At 34.2% G+C, this 15,911-nt stretch overlaps 1 protein-coding gene across 1 annotated transcript; it reads right to left on the bottom strand.

The window, feature by feature from the left end:
• Positions 1-16: 16 nt before the first annotated feature.
• On the bottom strand, positions 17-4,837 carry LOC125058013. The gene is made up of 6 exons (XM_047662009.1): positions 4,710-4,837; positions 4,130-4,324; positions 3,294-3,470; positions 2,441-2,533; positions 596-715; positions 17-338 (listed from the first exon to the last, which is right to left on the bottom strand). Exons 1-6 carry the CDS (start codon positions 4,755-4,757, stop codon positions 108-110), a joined length of 864 nt encoding a protein of 287 aa, XP_047517965.1. The 5' UTR covers positions 4,758-4,837; the 3' UTR covers positions 17-107.
• Positions 4,838-15,911: the final 11,074 nt, after the last annotated feature.

The raw sequence follows: 15,911 nt of genomic DNA on the forward strand, positions 1-15,911 counted from the left end.
AATCAACCAGACCAAGACTGTTTTGAAATATAATTTAGACCATGCGCATAATTTTGTATAAAAATAGCTAAATAAAAAAACAAAAGAATAAATATTAAAACTAAAATTTAACTAGGACAAAAGGCTGGGTTAGTAGGCGGCACAAGAGATGGGTAAATGTTCTGATTCAGATTTTGGGCGGGAGGGGAAATAGCTGGAATGAGATTCCTGGCGTTGAAATTGTTAAGGAACGCAGGAGAGTTTGTAAGGTAGGCAACGCGCATCGGCTGAAGGGTTTTGTTGGCGTGCTCCACTACTCCCGAGACCAGTGTGTAAGATGTTGCAAAGAGGGTTATAGCCTGAAAAGGAAAATATAGTCAATTTCACCAATATACACTTCAAAGGTTGGTGTAGTTGGTTGTTGTTTGGTTGTTAGTGTTGTTGTTGTTAGTTACAGCATCTAAAATTTTACAAAATACAAACTTTATTTGCCTCTTCACAAATGTAACAGCGGCCTCTAAAATACACACTCGTGAAAAAGGTACTACTAAGCTAGGACTACTAATTTTATTACGCTTAATGGTTGTTACCAATGTTGTAAAATAAATATTTGTACCATAACTACGATTATTCCACACGCAACAGCAGTAAGCGAATTGACATATTGACGTAGTTCTCTGATGGCTGGGCGAAGGCAGCCATTGGTGTAAATCGGATACACACACCGATCACTTTCCTGGGAATATATCAAAAATTAATAGATTACAAAGATGTTAGCACAATCTATACAATAATATAGAATATATAGGTTAGAATATTTTTCTTCATTTTTCTAACAGACAAATCTACACCTACTTATAGGCTAAATAGATTATTTTGGTTACACGCAGGAAACACTGAAGTATTCATTAGCTTCCTCTCAAACTGGCGAAGAATCCTTCAAGCCCTTAACTATCAATGAGCCTGCCCGATAGCGATAACCTCTAATCTAACCATTCCGTCTGTTACCTTTTTTTTTATTTCTTAGTGGCGTTTGTGTTTTATGTGACCTTAAAAGCTAAAAAATAATGTTACACAGAAGGATAAAGGCACAATAAAGAATTTGATACCTTCTTCATTTCTTGCATATTTGTAGCTTGTTACATGGACAATAGTTCTTATTTTAAATTGTTACAACACAAGTTTTTTAATTGTTTTAAATTATACAGAGGAAGTGATGACATGAATTGAATAAATGTTTGACGTCCAATATAACCTGGAGTCATATAAGAAATATATGTTCCTACAGAGTTTCCTGACTCTGGTTGGAATTAATACATGTACAGCTATCGAAGAAGGTTATAGGTCTACGACTGAAGAAATCCGGTGCACAGTAATTCATGAAATTATATTTTATACATGCACCAACATAAGAAGTAAGTTGAAAAACTACTTTTATATGATTGATGCTAAGGTTACATTTACACAAACCACAGTGGTATTCTATTGTAACATATTATGATTTTATTACTATCTACTTAATATCCTTGAAGTAGGTGAATCAGATATTTCCATTGTTAATATTCAGATGTAAAATACTTTTATTAAAAAAAAACTGTGACTAGTGGTTGCAGGCAAAATAGATTTCTCCTGCAAATATTTGACGAGAACAACTGCTTTCAGTCAGTTATACAAAATCAGATAGATCGGTTATTTTGCGGAGCGCCTGGACAGCTTTAACCTGTATTCAATAGTGATATCAGTTGTGGATACGGAAGTACAGTCAAAACCTCTTACGACAACGTTTAGATTTTAGAACAACATACCGGTTATATTTACCAAAATAAAAGGACCCGGCTGAATTCTATTGTATTAGGTTCTTAATAGCAACGTCATCGGCTGTTACAACTATCGGTTTTTACCAAATATGAGTAGTCCCTTCGATGTTGTTATAACAGATTTTGACTGTATTCAGAAAGTTAATAGAAAAGTATCAGTAGTGAAATATATCATACATAGCTATTAATAGTATTCTATTTTTATTATGTACTAGCTGGCCTGGCGAACATCATACCGCCTAACAGTCGATTCTTTATTTTTTTTAAATACTTATTCTGCTATTCGGGACACCGGTCTAGCTAGTAAGATGAAAGTTGATAAGACAACAAATACATTATGTCAAAAAATAAAAATTTACCTTCCCGGAACCCCTCCACTAACACTTAAACTTTATGGTATGGTATTAAAGTTCAAATTGACTTTTAAGTATTTTTACGAATATTTTGTATGGGAATATAGAAAAGTGTTGTTTTTAGACTTTTTCACTCAATGTTTTTTAATTTTAATTTTAAAAAAGTAACTTGCCAAGAGGCTTTTGCCATCTTAGCCTTATTAGCCACGCTTGGACCGCTTTAATCTGTATTCATCTACTCCTTGTATATATGTCAATAATCTATATGTATATAAGCTTAATTTAATTTACCTTCCCTAAAGCTAAACGACCGCAACACGCAGGTGGTAAATTACGTCGATGTAGAAGCCAGTCTGTATGATACTGAATGCCACAGCACTTTAGCTGAAAATCAATATTCATATATTTCGTAGGTTCAATTACTACATGGTTTGAGGACCAAAGAAACTAAAAATGAAGTGCTAGGAATTTGAAATTTATTTATATTATAGTTCTACATGAACAATCCGAGTATTTATTTATTTAATACAAGGGTTGTTTCATTCTATGTGCGCATTTAACATTCGCTCGAACGGTGAAGGGAAACGTCGTAAGGAAACCGGCTTGACCCAATATACCCGGGATAGACACAAAAAGTCGTCGGCGTGTGTCAGGTACACGAGGCTTGACAAATGATCATGAAACCGATACAGAATTCTGAGGCCCAGACCTAAAAAGGTTGTAGGGCCACTGATTTTAAAAAAAAGGGCAGCCAATATAAAAATATATAGTTATTAACGCAAATTAAAATAAGAATTTCTACTATTAGTAAACACACTGAAAATGGTACCACCGTATTTTAATAAATTATGCGGCGGAAAAACGTTTTTACTTAATAGTAAAAAGTAAAAACAATAAAACTGTTGTGTTTTCTAAACCTGGTGTACGATTTCTGAGTCAACGTGGTATTTTAAATAATGTAAAATTACTATCGCGTAAAACAAAAGCAAAATATTACTGATGCTTGCTTATAAAATGCTCAATGGAGTTCATACATCTAGACTCACGGGGCGTATAGGCGCAGCGATTACCATAAGGTAATCGCCTAAAAAGACTAAGGAAATCTGAGTGAGCAAAGGCCTCGTACACATACGAAAACACTAACTTCAATTTGCATGGCTGTGAAAGCGTTTTTCACAGCGGGATCCACACCCTCTTCTGACAGAGATCTATACATAGAATTATTAAGTGCTGCCGGATCCCGTGTAGCCTTCGACAATGCCATGATTGAAGACATCCCAGTACATAACAGTACTAGTGCTGCGGTCACCAATACCATAAGCTACAAAATAACAGTATTATAGGTTTTGAGACTCGAGCGAGGATCATGAATATCTGAAGAGAACTGAAGAAGAACAGGCTTGGAACTCTACAACAGAATTTAAGTTTTATCAAAAGCGTCTTATTAGTATTACTCATTCCTACTTGTCATAAACTACCATATTTTAAATTAATCAATTAAGCTTTAATTTGATATAATGAGCAGTGTTGGCCTAGTGGCTTCAGCGTGTGACTCTCATACCTGAGGTCGTAGGTTCGAGCCCCGGCTGTGCACCAATGGACTTTCTTTCTATGTGCACATTTAACATTTGCTCGAACGGTGAAGGAAAACATCGTGAGGAAACCACCCAAAAAGTCGATGGCGTGTGTCAGGCACTGGAGGCTGATCACCTACTTGCCTCTGTTAGATTTAAAAATGATCATGAAACAGATTCAGAAATCGGAGACCAAGACCTAAAGAGGTTGTAGCGCCACTGATTTGCAAAAAAAAGTGCATATAAAAAGGACAATTTTTGTTTTTCCCAGTTTGAAGACCCGTAAGCATGACGCCTTGTACAATAAGAGACATCTATCTGGTACCCATAAACAACGTTTCTCCCGAAAACAAAACCACGACCTATATGACAGTGGCGGTAATTCGTACTTGCCATTATTACTTACCGTAGCCAAGAGTCTCATGGACTTATGATAATAGGGCACTAAAGTTGACAGCCAACACGCAGGCAAGCAGAGCAGTGCTCCTGATAGGAAAAGAACACTCGCCCCCAGTTCAACTCCCAAGTCTGTGGTCCAGAAGTAGTACGACATACGAAATAGGTTCCATGCTGTCGATCCACCGAGAATAGCACCGCCACTCTAAAAATGCTTGTTAATTACACCAAACGTGATAAGTACATCCGAATTAGAAACAATATTTGCCCTAGCGTGAAGTTTAGGTTTGATACAAAATATTATTTTTAAAATTTGTAGGCAACAGGGCTTTGACAATACACTAGTAGATATTTTTCAAGAATATCTATGCCTTAATTTCTTTTAGATGTAATCTATTAGCTTTTAAATATAAGTAACACGCGCATTTTAAATTTGATTACGTCCTGTTAATGACTGAGGCTTTTGATAAAGAAAATACATTTGCATTAGACTGACAAGTATGGTCTAAGTAATAAGCAAGGAAATGATATTTGTGGCAATGTCATCGAAATAAATGCTCATGGAATAAAAAAAATACATTTAAACTTACAAGCAGTAAACCAGCACATACGAATAAAATGAGCCCAGTGTTTTTCATTACGAATCTTTTCCGATAAATTTTTATAATGAAATTTTTATTGAGTTATTATGTCACATTTGAAAGCGATTTAAATATCGTACCAAAATGGTGACATAAATTATGGAAACGGAAGTTTAAGAAAATAAAACCAAAACACAGAACTAACTGAATATAAATGAAATCTGTAGTGAATGATATCATACATAGTTGTTGGTATAATCGTATTATTTTATTAAACTCAAACTCAAAATAACTTTATTAATTTAGGTAACCAAGTACCCTTATGAACGTCAACAGAAATGAAGTTAATTACATTTACTACCACTTCGCAAGTCAAGGGCGGAGATCGGGCAAGAAACGCTCCGCCACTCTTTTTGTGTGTAGGATTACTAGGATTTAGGAATTATTAGTATAATCCTATTATATACGTTATTATTCGAATATAATTCATTATTAATAATAAATCAATTAAAGCCGATATAGTAGTAGTGTTCAAGAGTTAAACAATTTTGATTTTGTTAAAATGCTTAGAGCCTCGTCTTCTTTCATTATACAATAACATTTCCACTCACGTTTGTGGAGGGAAATTCAGGCATGTTTCTCTGGGAAGAAAAGAATAATTAAATACACACTTTAGCAATCACTGAAAACCACTTATCTTAAATATTTAAAGATAAACAAATTAATAAAAAGATGAAAAATAACTAACAAACCAATAAATAGGTATAATATCTTAAATTTATTAGTAGTAATAAAAGCTGTACAGCTTTTCTTACTCATTGATTTATATAGCCCCAAATTATCCAAAAATACATTTGAAGGCTAAGATTTGAGGGTTAATATATGTAGTACATCCACTACATCTATTAATCAACAGAGAATGTGAATTTGTTCAGCCGTTTGTTCTTAGTAAAGGAAGTCACCCTTCACGCTGAAACCTCTTTTTTTAAGGATAAACCTTACTTAATATTTATTTATTGCATTATTCAACTAATATTTTAATTATGCTGTCGATATAGGGATTCCCTCTCTCCTTTTGTTTTTTTATGTCTCTTTCGACGTCTTTGTTTTTCCATCTTACAATATATTATTATATTTCGTATGTTTGACTTGGATTTTAGACTAAGTAACTAAGCCTTAATAACAAGTTATCATTCCCCTACAATATCACATTCCGATAGCGAGTGATATCTATTGCAAACTATTTTCCTAAAGTTCCAGAACATTATGTAATAATGTGAGAGAACTAATGATCATTATCCACATACACGTATTACCACCAGACCAAATCTTTCCGATTGAACACCTTAATTTGAGAAATCGTAATTTGTTTTACTTTTTACACTAATTAAAACGAATTATTGCTAGATTTTTATGAAAATTTATGTTTTAAGTGTATGTTATATGACTTAAAATCAATTGCAGAATATTGTACATTTTTTATATATAAATGTTGGTAGTTTCAAGATTATTTAGTGTTTCAATAAGCATTAACATGAAGTACATAGCTTTCGCGTTTGTCTTGATCTTTCAGGGCCTAGTTGTACATTGTTTGGGGAACACTGTGGATACATTTGAGTTTGGTATGTTTCTTAAAGTATATTTGTTTAAAGAAAAAAAACTATATTTATAAAAACAAATTAGTCTATTAACACTGTTTTATCTACTATCCTCAATTTTTCTTGTCAAATTATTTTGTTAAATCACTGATTATTGGCCTATGAACAGCAGGTAACCATGTTTGTTGGAAGTGCGAAACACACAAAAGTGCTAAAAACTAAGGTTATAATAACTCCTGTTAGTAAAGTTATATTGAGTCTCTATCTATCAAATTGTGTTTACCCCTGTTACTAACTGTGAAATAAGACCTGCGTATCTCGAATGAATAATAGATAGGTATTTTTTGTATAAGCTCAAGCAATATTATGTTATACTAGCTGACCTGGCAAACGTCGTTTTGCCATGTATATCATTTATAATAAAAAATAGGGGTTGATCGTAGAGGGGGAAAATTAGGGGTTGTGTGTATTTTTTAATCCTGTTTCATAAAAAAATAAAAATTTATCTAAAAATAAATAAAAAATTGGGGTGGACTACCATTAACATTTAGGGGGATGAAAAATTGATGTTGTCCGATTCTCAGACATACCCAATATGCACACAAAATTTCATGAGAATCAGTCAAGCCGTTTCGGAGGAGTTTAACTACACCGCGACACGAGAATTTTGTATATTAGATTTATTTATAATGCATTTAGATTTATACAACTGAAGATATCTTCACACATCAAAGTGTATATGTATTATGTTGTTTAAATTTCAGGGGTGAATACTGGCATTGTTTCGTTTTCAACATCAGGCAACATTGGCTTATTGGAGAAGCACGTGGAGATACCTATAAAAGTATGTATTTTGTATTTACAAAATTAAGATTTCGGGCCTCATAGCCTAGCGGTCTTATTAAGTGGCAGCTAGGTGAGGGGTACCGGGTTTGATTCCCGGTTCGAGGGCAAGTTTTAATTTAATTTGTTCTCGGCCTTTGGGAGGGTTGTGCGGTACCGGGCGAGTGCCTTTAACCGTACATGGAGGACATGGTCGAATTTCTAAGGCAAAAAGCACGAATTATAAAAATCTTATACTTGACGCTGGCTAATGCACAAACCGTGACAGAGCCATAAAAAAAATAAAAAAAAATAAAGATTTAATAAAGTTATGTATAAATAAATAATTGTCTTTCTTCTATTATAATGCTAATTAGCGTGAGACTGATGCCTGTAAGAGTACCTGTGTACAGGTCATCAGGCCTTCACCATTAAAAAAGAGAAAAATTTAGAGAGAATAAACAATCATTATTACATAGGCTGCAACGTTAACAAAAATTATATATAAGGATATACATTATTGAATTGAAAAAAAAATTGTCTTCGTTTGAGGCTCCTTCACGCCTAAACCACTGATCGTATCGACACGAAACTACTGCCATTCGATGCGAAATTTTTCCTAGAAGGTTTATGGCTATGATTTATATATATTTATTATTATTTTTTAAATTCCAACGTTCCTTCATTTTTGTAATGCTGTTTTACTTTTATGAAAATTTATATGTACGGACTTCACCGCGGAAACATTCGGGGAGGCTTCCTAGAACCTCACAACGTCAACATTTGTTAAAAACTCGATTTTCAAAAATTTTCAATTGTTAAAAAGAAGAATAATAAAAATATGAAAATAATAATAATAATGAAACATAAAATTTTATTTATTCCCTATTTTAATTCGCCCAGCGAAGCGGGCGGGAAAAGTCTAGTATATAAAATAAAAATATTAGTTTCTAACAATATGTACAATATTTGTTACAAAAGTGCAGGTAGCATCGATGTTACAACAGGCATTATGTGACTAATTAATAGTAATAATTTCTTAAACGTTCACAGACATAAGTAAATGCTAGAAGGGCATTTATGATGTTTGGTAAATACATTAATTATTCCATTAATTTATATTGAACTTTTACCATTTTTACAGACACAGATATAGAATATGTTTGTTTTTATTTTTGTTATTTTATAGGTTGTTAATTATATAGATACAATTATTAGATATATATTAGATACAAATACTTTTGAAAAATCTATATCAATCTAATAAGACCTATATGTCTTAACTATTATGTGAGACTCAAGTCAATCCATTTGTTTCAGTTACCAAGATGTATGAGACTAACCTACGTGCGTGTGGATATCGATAACCTGTTAGGGCCGCCAAAGGTTGATCTAAACTCAGATGCAAACATTATTATTATACAATACCGTCCGTTGCAGTTCAGCAAGTCTTCGTACACGATTGTGGCGAAGGCAGTGCCTACGCCGTTTTGTTCAATGTAATATTGAATATGGCAATACATACATATAATAAAGTGTTTTGTTTCTCTTTTACAATAACCCTTTATATACTAGCGGACCCGACAGACATTGTCCTGCATGATATTTCAAGCGATTAGGATATTAAACAAAGTATGAAAGTACCGACTGCAGCGCATCTGCCGGGCTGTTTTGTGAATCTAAAACCATCCAGGGCTCCAAACGCATACAAAAAATTCATTCAAATCGGTGCAGCCATTTAAAAGGAGTTCAGTTACATACACACGTACAGTAGAATTATACATATATGCAAGTTATGCTATGCACACGGTTTGCAAATTTGATTGTTATCGGTTAAGTAGTTTAGGTGACTATACCGGACAAACAACGTGTCGCGTAATTTAAATATATTAAGATAGTGTTTTCTTTCTCTATTCCAATAATCCTACTTATAATATATATATGTCGGAGCAATGGCGCTGCCATTATAATACTTTGATGTTATTAAATTATAATAACAATGGCATTTCTCCGACACGGCCATTTTGATAGGTCTGATACCAGCCCTGCGATTCTGTAACTCACACAGCGGTTTCGCATCGGCGGTCGCTCTCAAATCAGTCGTGAAGCAGTCATTTTATGATTTGGCATTCTAATAAACAATAAACTACAAGCTCGCACCTTTTCAGAAAAGTGTCGAAAAGTGAGTAACAGAATCGCAGGGCTGCATGAAATAGAAAAAAATCGTGTTTTAACTTGCAGCTGATAGTAACATTCATGGTCACATATATAATATTTTCAATAATCTTTCTCTTTAGCAATCCTGATACAGTTTTGCACGATATTTTGGCGTCTGAAATAGCACCCCTAGAGGAAATTGTGTCTCTCTAAGAAGCTGCGTAATTCGCAACAAGATATGAGGAATTAAAATCATTGGTTGGAAAGTGAGACAGAGATAAAAAAAAGCTAGTGTCGAATTCTTCTCTCCAGGAAAAATTGAGTGCCTTGTTAGCGGCTTTCTAATTTTGAAAAACACTCAAGGGAGTCAAATTTTAAGATTCATGGCCTACCAGAATTTAAAAAATAAAATCTGCTCAAACCAGTCGAAAGAATTAGTGAAGTAGTCTCCAGTAATATTGTAGACAATAATTGTATTATTTACTGTCATGCTTTAGAGCGGCAAAGATAAACCCTAATAATGGGCGGCCAGTAGAGGTTCAGCCCTGCGATTCTGTAACTCACTTTTCGAACTCACACAGCGGTTTTCGCACCGGCGGTCGCTCTCAAATCAGTCATTTAATGATTTGTCATTTTGAAAAGGTGGGAGCTTATAGTTTATTGTTTATCAGACCGCCGATGCGAAAACCGCTGTGTGAGTTCGAAAAGTGAGTTACAGAATCGCAGGGCTGTACCGTTCAAAGGAATAATCGATGTCAAACTCGAGGCCTTGTGTGGAAGCCCAGTGCTATTTTAATAAAGCGAGTTTGTAATATTCCGATATAATGTTAATATATACATAATGTTACGATTGATTTCCTATGGAAATTAGTTTGATTTAAAACGCTGATGATTGCTGGTTTCAAAAATATCCAAATCGAAAGGTTCCAATGCAATTATGTATACATTCTCAAACATGAGATTACGTTAATGTGGAACTAATGAGAAAAATTTACTGCAATAATTTTAAATCAAGAAGTGTGTAGAATATTTTAGAAAACATTTTGCATTTAGAACTTTTAGCGGACTGCCGCATATAATAATGAAGTGGCTTTTATTTGTCTATGTATGCATGTTGACGCAGTTAATTAAGTGTATGGCTCAGACTATTGATGTCTTTTTTTTTTTTTTTTTTTTTTATGTATAATAATAATACAACTTTATTCATGACAGGAATACGGTTGTGCCATAATTTATGATGAGCATTTGGTGTTGTGCTTCGGTCTTGGGTGTTTAAATATGTATTTATATGTCTATCTATCTATAATATGTATGTATATCCGTTGCCTAGTACCCATAAAACAAGCTTCACCAGCTTAGCATGGGACTAGGTCAATTGGTGTGAATTGTCTTTTAAAAAAAAAACGCTTTTGCTCAAAACTGAAATGGCGTTGGGCTGGCCATGTAGCAAGAATGTCTAGCAGAAAATGGACCAAACGAGTTATCCAATGGAAAGGACCACCAGGCAAGAGGCGGAAGGGGAGACCCTTAGACTGCTGGGAAAATGATCTGAAAAGATTAGCTGGCAAAAACTGGCACTCCATAGCACAGGACCGACGAAAATGGGCATCTTTGGAGGAGGCCTTTACCCAAACCGGGATTCCCGTTAATTCATAAATAAATAATATATATATATATTACTAACATACTAACAAATTCAATACTTTTGGTTACTACATATATTTATTTATTTTTATTTATTTATTTACACTTCGTTGCAATAAAAATAAAAGAAACACAATACATACAAATTATAAGGGATGCAACGGACGGCCTTATCGCTAATAAGCGATCTCTTCCAGGCAACCCTAGTTAAAGAGAAAAACTAAAAAAAATAAACACGATGAGTGCGAGAAGTGCAGATCCAAATGTTATACAAAAAAATATAAATATATATATATAGAACCTTAATCTAAAGTAATACAAAAAAATATTAATAACAAACTAAATATAAAATATAAACATAAAATCACATATCGCTATTTACGTACTGGTTACATATATTATTCTAAATATTATATTTTATTTAAGGAAACAATGTTGGTTCAGTTGCGTTCTCAAAATCTGGAAACATTGGCTTACTTGAAAAAAATGTTAAAATACCAATAATTGTAAGTTACCTATTTTTTTTATTACATTTCAACTTAAAGATAACACTCAAATATACAGTATTTACAATTTTCTAGTATAATAGTAATAATAAAAATTAATAAAAAGAAAATTAAAACAATTAATTTAAAAAGTTTGGTCCCTGTGGCAATTTACCTCTAACGCTGGCAGCATTTCCTCTCTGTATTGCGATACTTATTCGTTGAGCGAGGAAAGCACCAGCTCTGGGGTCACCGGAACTATCTACCAGGCGCCAACCTTTAATTAGCGCCTGTGCACTTGAACCCCACGGCCCAAGAGTCTCGACTTCAAGGATAGACTCTTATATTTGAACCGTTTATTATTTCCCGCCTGCTCTATGGCATGCAGCCTAAAGTCCAGTTTTTTTGACCCGGTTACAGCGGATAATGTCAATTGCCATGACTTGACTTAAATGTTAAAGTATGATATGATATGTACGATTTAAGAATTGACAAATTTCCTAAGACTAATAATGTAAAATGTAAAATTCCTTTAAAGACAAATTTGCGCGCCATTGTGTGTGGCAGAATATGCGAACTTACGATTGTTCCACCAAAACATTTTGTACCTTATTCTTGCAATAAATAAATTATTGTTATTTGAAATAATAAATTTAATATTCTATAATTACCTAGTTTCCTATATGTCTGCTAATATGTGCTCTTTTTACAGTTACCAAAGTGTACGGAGTTAAGTTATGTCCGAGTAAGCGTAGACAACAGAGCAGGACCTCCCAAAGTTGATTTCGACTCGGAAGTCAACACTGTCATTATTAAATACCGTCCACTACAATACAGCAGATCCAGTTATACAGTTGTTGCTAAAAGTGTTGATGATAATGATTGTAAATAAGTAATCAATTGAATTGTATAAAGTAAATGGAAGTTTAAAAAAACTCTACTTTAATGTACCCATTAGAATAATTTCACTGTCTTCAGGTTAAAAATGACTTAATATTAAAACAAAGTTAGTTAAATTTAGATTCTATATTCAAAATACAAGACGTAATTTCTACGTCCTGATATAAAATGGAACGGCTGCTATTTATTTGCCATTGTATGCAAATCATACGATACGAGTTGTACGAGCCAAGGCTGTACAGTGTACGTTTAGCTCACTCAGGCAATCGTCGGAGTTACGGCCCGAGAGTATAGCCAGACGTAGGCATTCTTAGGCATTCGCTTCAAAGAAATAATCATGTAATTATTTCGGATATATTATGTACACGAGGGGTTAATACAAAGTAAAAATGAAACCATCTATTATTTATACGACTGAGGATCGGACAATGACGACAATAATAATAATAATAAATAATAAAATATTTATTTGTTTTCTCTCACACAAAAAAATACAGACACAAAATACAAATTTCAGCATTAACAGGCAAAATCTGTGTGAGAGACTGGCGACTGTACTAGGATACCTGTATTACAGATTGCCAGTCCCTCCGCATCCGGACCGAATGGAATTTAAGTAGGTACATCAATTTGATCGAGAAACTATTACAAATATTACAAATATACTCACATTTAAGTGGGTGTATGTGATGGTGCATGTATGGTTTAGTGTATGTAAGTGTTAATGTATGTATGTGTTAGTGAATTTATGACTTAGTGTATATATGTCTTAGTGAAGCATATATGAGCCTGGGTGATAGTGTACCTATGTACTCGTATACATAACGTGTTAGTGTTAGGTATTAGCTGAGGACTACTAACAACTTCTCAGTCCCCTCGTAGTCTAGATTTTTAAGCCATTTGACTGTAGCTTTTTTACACTCATATTTAGTAAGCGGATATATGTTGATCAACCTGTTTATCTTGTTATATAGGTGACAGCCCATAAAACCAAAAAACCTTCTTGAGAAAGCTGTGGACCAACGGGTATCTGAGGTGCAGACTTTATATTTGCATCGTTTGTTGTCATTCAAAGAAGGATCATAGCGAGTTATGGAGTGTTGTTTGAGCACAGTGTTCAGTATAAATAGTTGACGAACACTCAACACGTCAGATAAAAGATATAGATCTTTGGTAGGGTAAAAAAATGGTTTAGAATAACTTACTTTCAATAACGCACGCTGAGCCCTCTCCAGTTTTATAAGATTAGTTTTACAAGCCCCTCCCCAGACAGTAACACAATAGCTTAAAACGGATTGGCAGAGGGATTGATAAACCACTTTAATTATCGATTTTTCAGCAATATTACGGAGATTCTTAAAGGTGAAGATAAGTTTCCGAGTTCGCGATAGTAGCAGGTCAATGTGGTAGTTAAAATTTAGCGTGCTATCAACAACGACACCTAGATACTTAGTATTGTTGGCAACAAGGATCTTTTGACAGTCACAAGAATCAGTATCAGAACATACATGAGCAGTTAAACCAAGGTTAGTACTAGAACCAGGAGTTTTTATATAGAACGGTATACATTTAGTTTTATTGACATTGATAGTTAGGGCATTCATTCTGAGCCATTTGTTAACAACGTCGAATCCTCTTTGAGCAATGTCGACAGTATCTTTCCAGCTATCACCATGAAACACAAGTGCAGTATCATCTGCAAATGTTATTATTTTACCATTTTGTAACTGGAGGTCACAAAGATCATTGATAAATGCCAGAAACAGTGTCGGACCTAAAACACTACCCTGTGGCACACCATAGCGTATCGGTAAATCGTCATTAACAATGTTGCCCACCCTTACTCTTTGCTGTCTATCACTCAAGTAGCTTTCAAATAGTTTAAGCTGCAAACCACGTATACCCAAAGCCTCCAATTTATCCAGCAGAATAGGACCAGCGACCGCGTCAAAAGCTTTCGCAATGTCCAAAAATACAGCTAAAATTTTATTTTTCTTATTTAGTTTTGTAACAATATGATCAGTTAATTGATGAACTGCGTCGCTTGTTGATGAACCCGGTCTGAATCCAAACTGTGAGCTGGAGAGTAGGTTATTACTTTCTAAATAATCGATGAGGCGTTTGTTAATCAATTTCTCAATGATTTTGGATAGGGTAGATAGTTTAGAAATAGGTCGGTAGTTACCGACACAATCTCTATTACCACCTTTAAAAACCGGAATTACTTCAGCTAGCTTGAATAGGTCCGGAAAGATCCCTGTAGAAAGAATCAAATTAAATATATATGTAAGTGGAGGGACTAAGATTTCATGATAACGTTTGAGAAAGGCTCCAGAAATATTATCTCTGCCCGCAGCACCGTCCTTCTTCAGTTGCAAGATAAGAGATTGAACTTCAACTTCATCAGTAGGTAGCATGACGAATGAGGACAGTGTAGGATTGATTGATGGTTTTTTATAAGAGCTATTAGAATATGATTTTTCGGCAATATCTTTCCCGATAGAAACGAAATATTTATTAATGTTGTTGACTGAGACCATCGGGTCCAGTGGAGAGACCAATTCAAGTGCAGTGCTAGTTGTATTGTTAGAGTAGGTTAGTTGTTTGATAGTGTCCCAGAGAACTTTTGTATTAGTCTTAGCAGCTTTAAGTAGGCGGTTGCTCTCATAAGTATTTTTAATATTTTTTAAAAGTGAGTTGCAGAAATTTCTATACCTCTTGTAAGTTAACGTTAATATTTCGTTACTAGGATTTTTTCTTGATTTTTGATGTAGTTTGTCACGATGCTTTACACATCTTAGTAGACCTGCAGTCATCCAAGGCCTCTTGATCCTTTTACGATTTGGGATGGTTAAAGTTTTCGTATTTGCTTTAATTACAGTGTCAAGCGCAGTCAGAAGAAATGCTGTTGCCTCATTGGGATCAGTCATTTTATATACAAGGCTTAGATTTAAGTTCTTCATAGCATCGTCCAGAGACGGGTAATCAATCTTTTTCAGAGATGAGTATTTGTCAGTCATAGTGCTACGTTCAAGTTTCAGAATTAAAGTGTCGTGATCCGTGACTGAGGTTTCAGCAACATAACAAAAGACGCGATAAGAACATTTTAGTATTACATGGTCAAGACAAGTCCTGCCATGAGTTGGAAATATGTGGGCTGGCAATAAACCGTGAGAAGCCAACATATTCAAATACGTTGAAGAATTAACATCCTTATTGTTATCCAATATATCAATATTGATATCACCTATCAGAACTTTATGTGGACTACTAATCTCAGAAAGAAGTTTGTCAAGAGATACCAAAAACCGTTGAACATCTTTGTAACCAGGTGGTCTATATACTGCAATTAGTGTTACATTATCCTCAAGGTTAATCAGTAAACAGTTGGCATCACAAAGGTCAGGCTCGGATATAACTAATTTCAAATGTTTTTTGTAAAATACTACAACTCCTTCATTCTGTGTGAAGTTTTTCTCGGTTAGAGCAGAGTTGTATCCCTCAAGAGATGGTAAGTTACGATTATTATGCAGCCAACATTCCGTTAAGATTATTAAGTCCCAATCAGTCCTGGATCTAAACAATAAGGTTTGAAAATCAGAAAA

This window comes from Pieris napi, chromosome 17 (genome assembly GCF_905475465.1).
Source record: "Pieris napi chromosome 17, ilPieNapi1.2, whole genome shotgun sequence".
Taxonomy (NCBI): Eukaryota; Metazoa; Arthropoda; class Insecta; order Lepidoptera; family Pieridae; genus Pieris; species Pieris napi.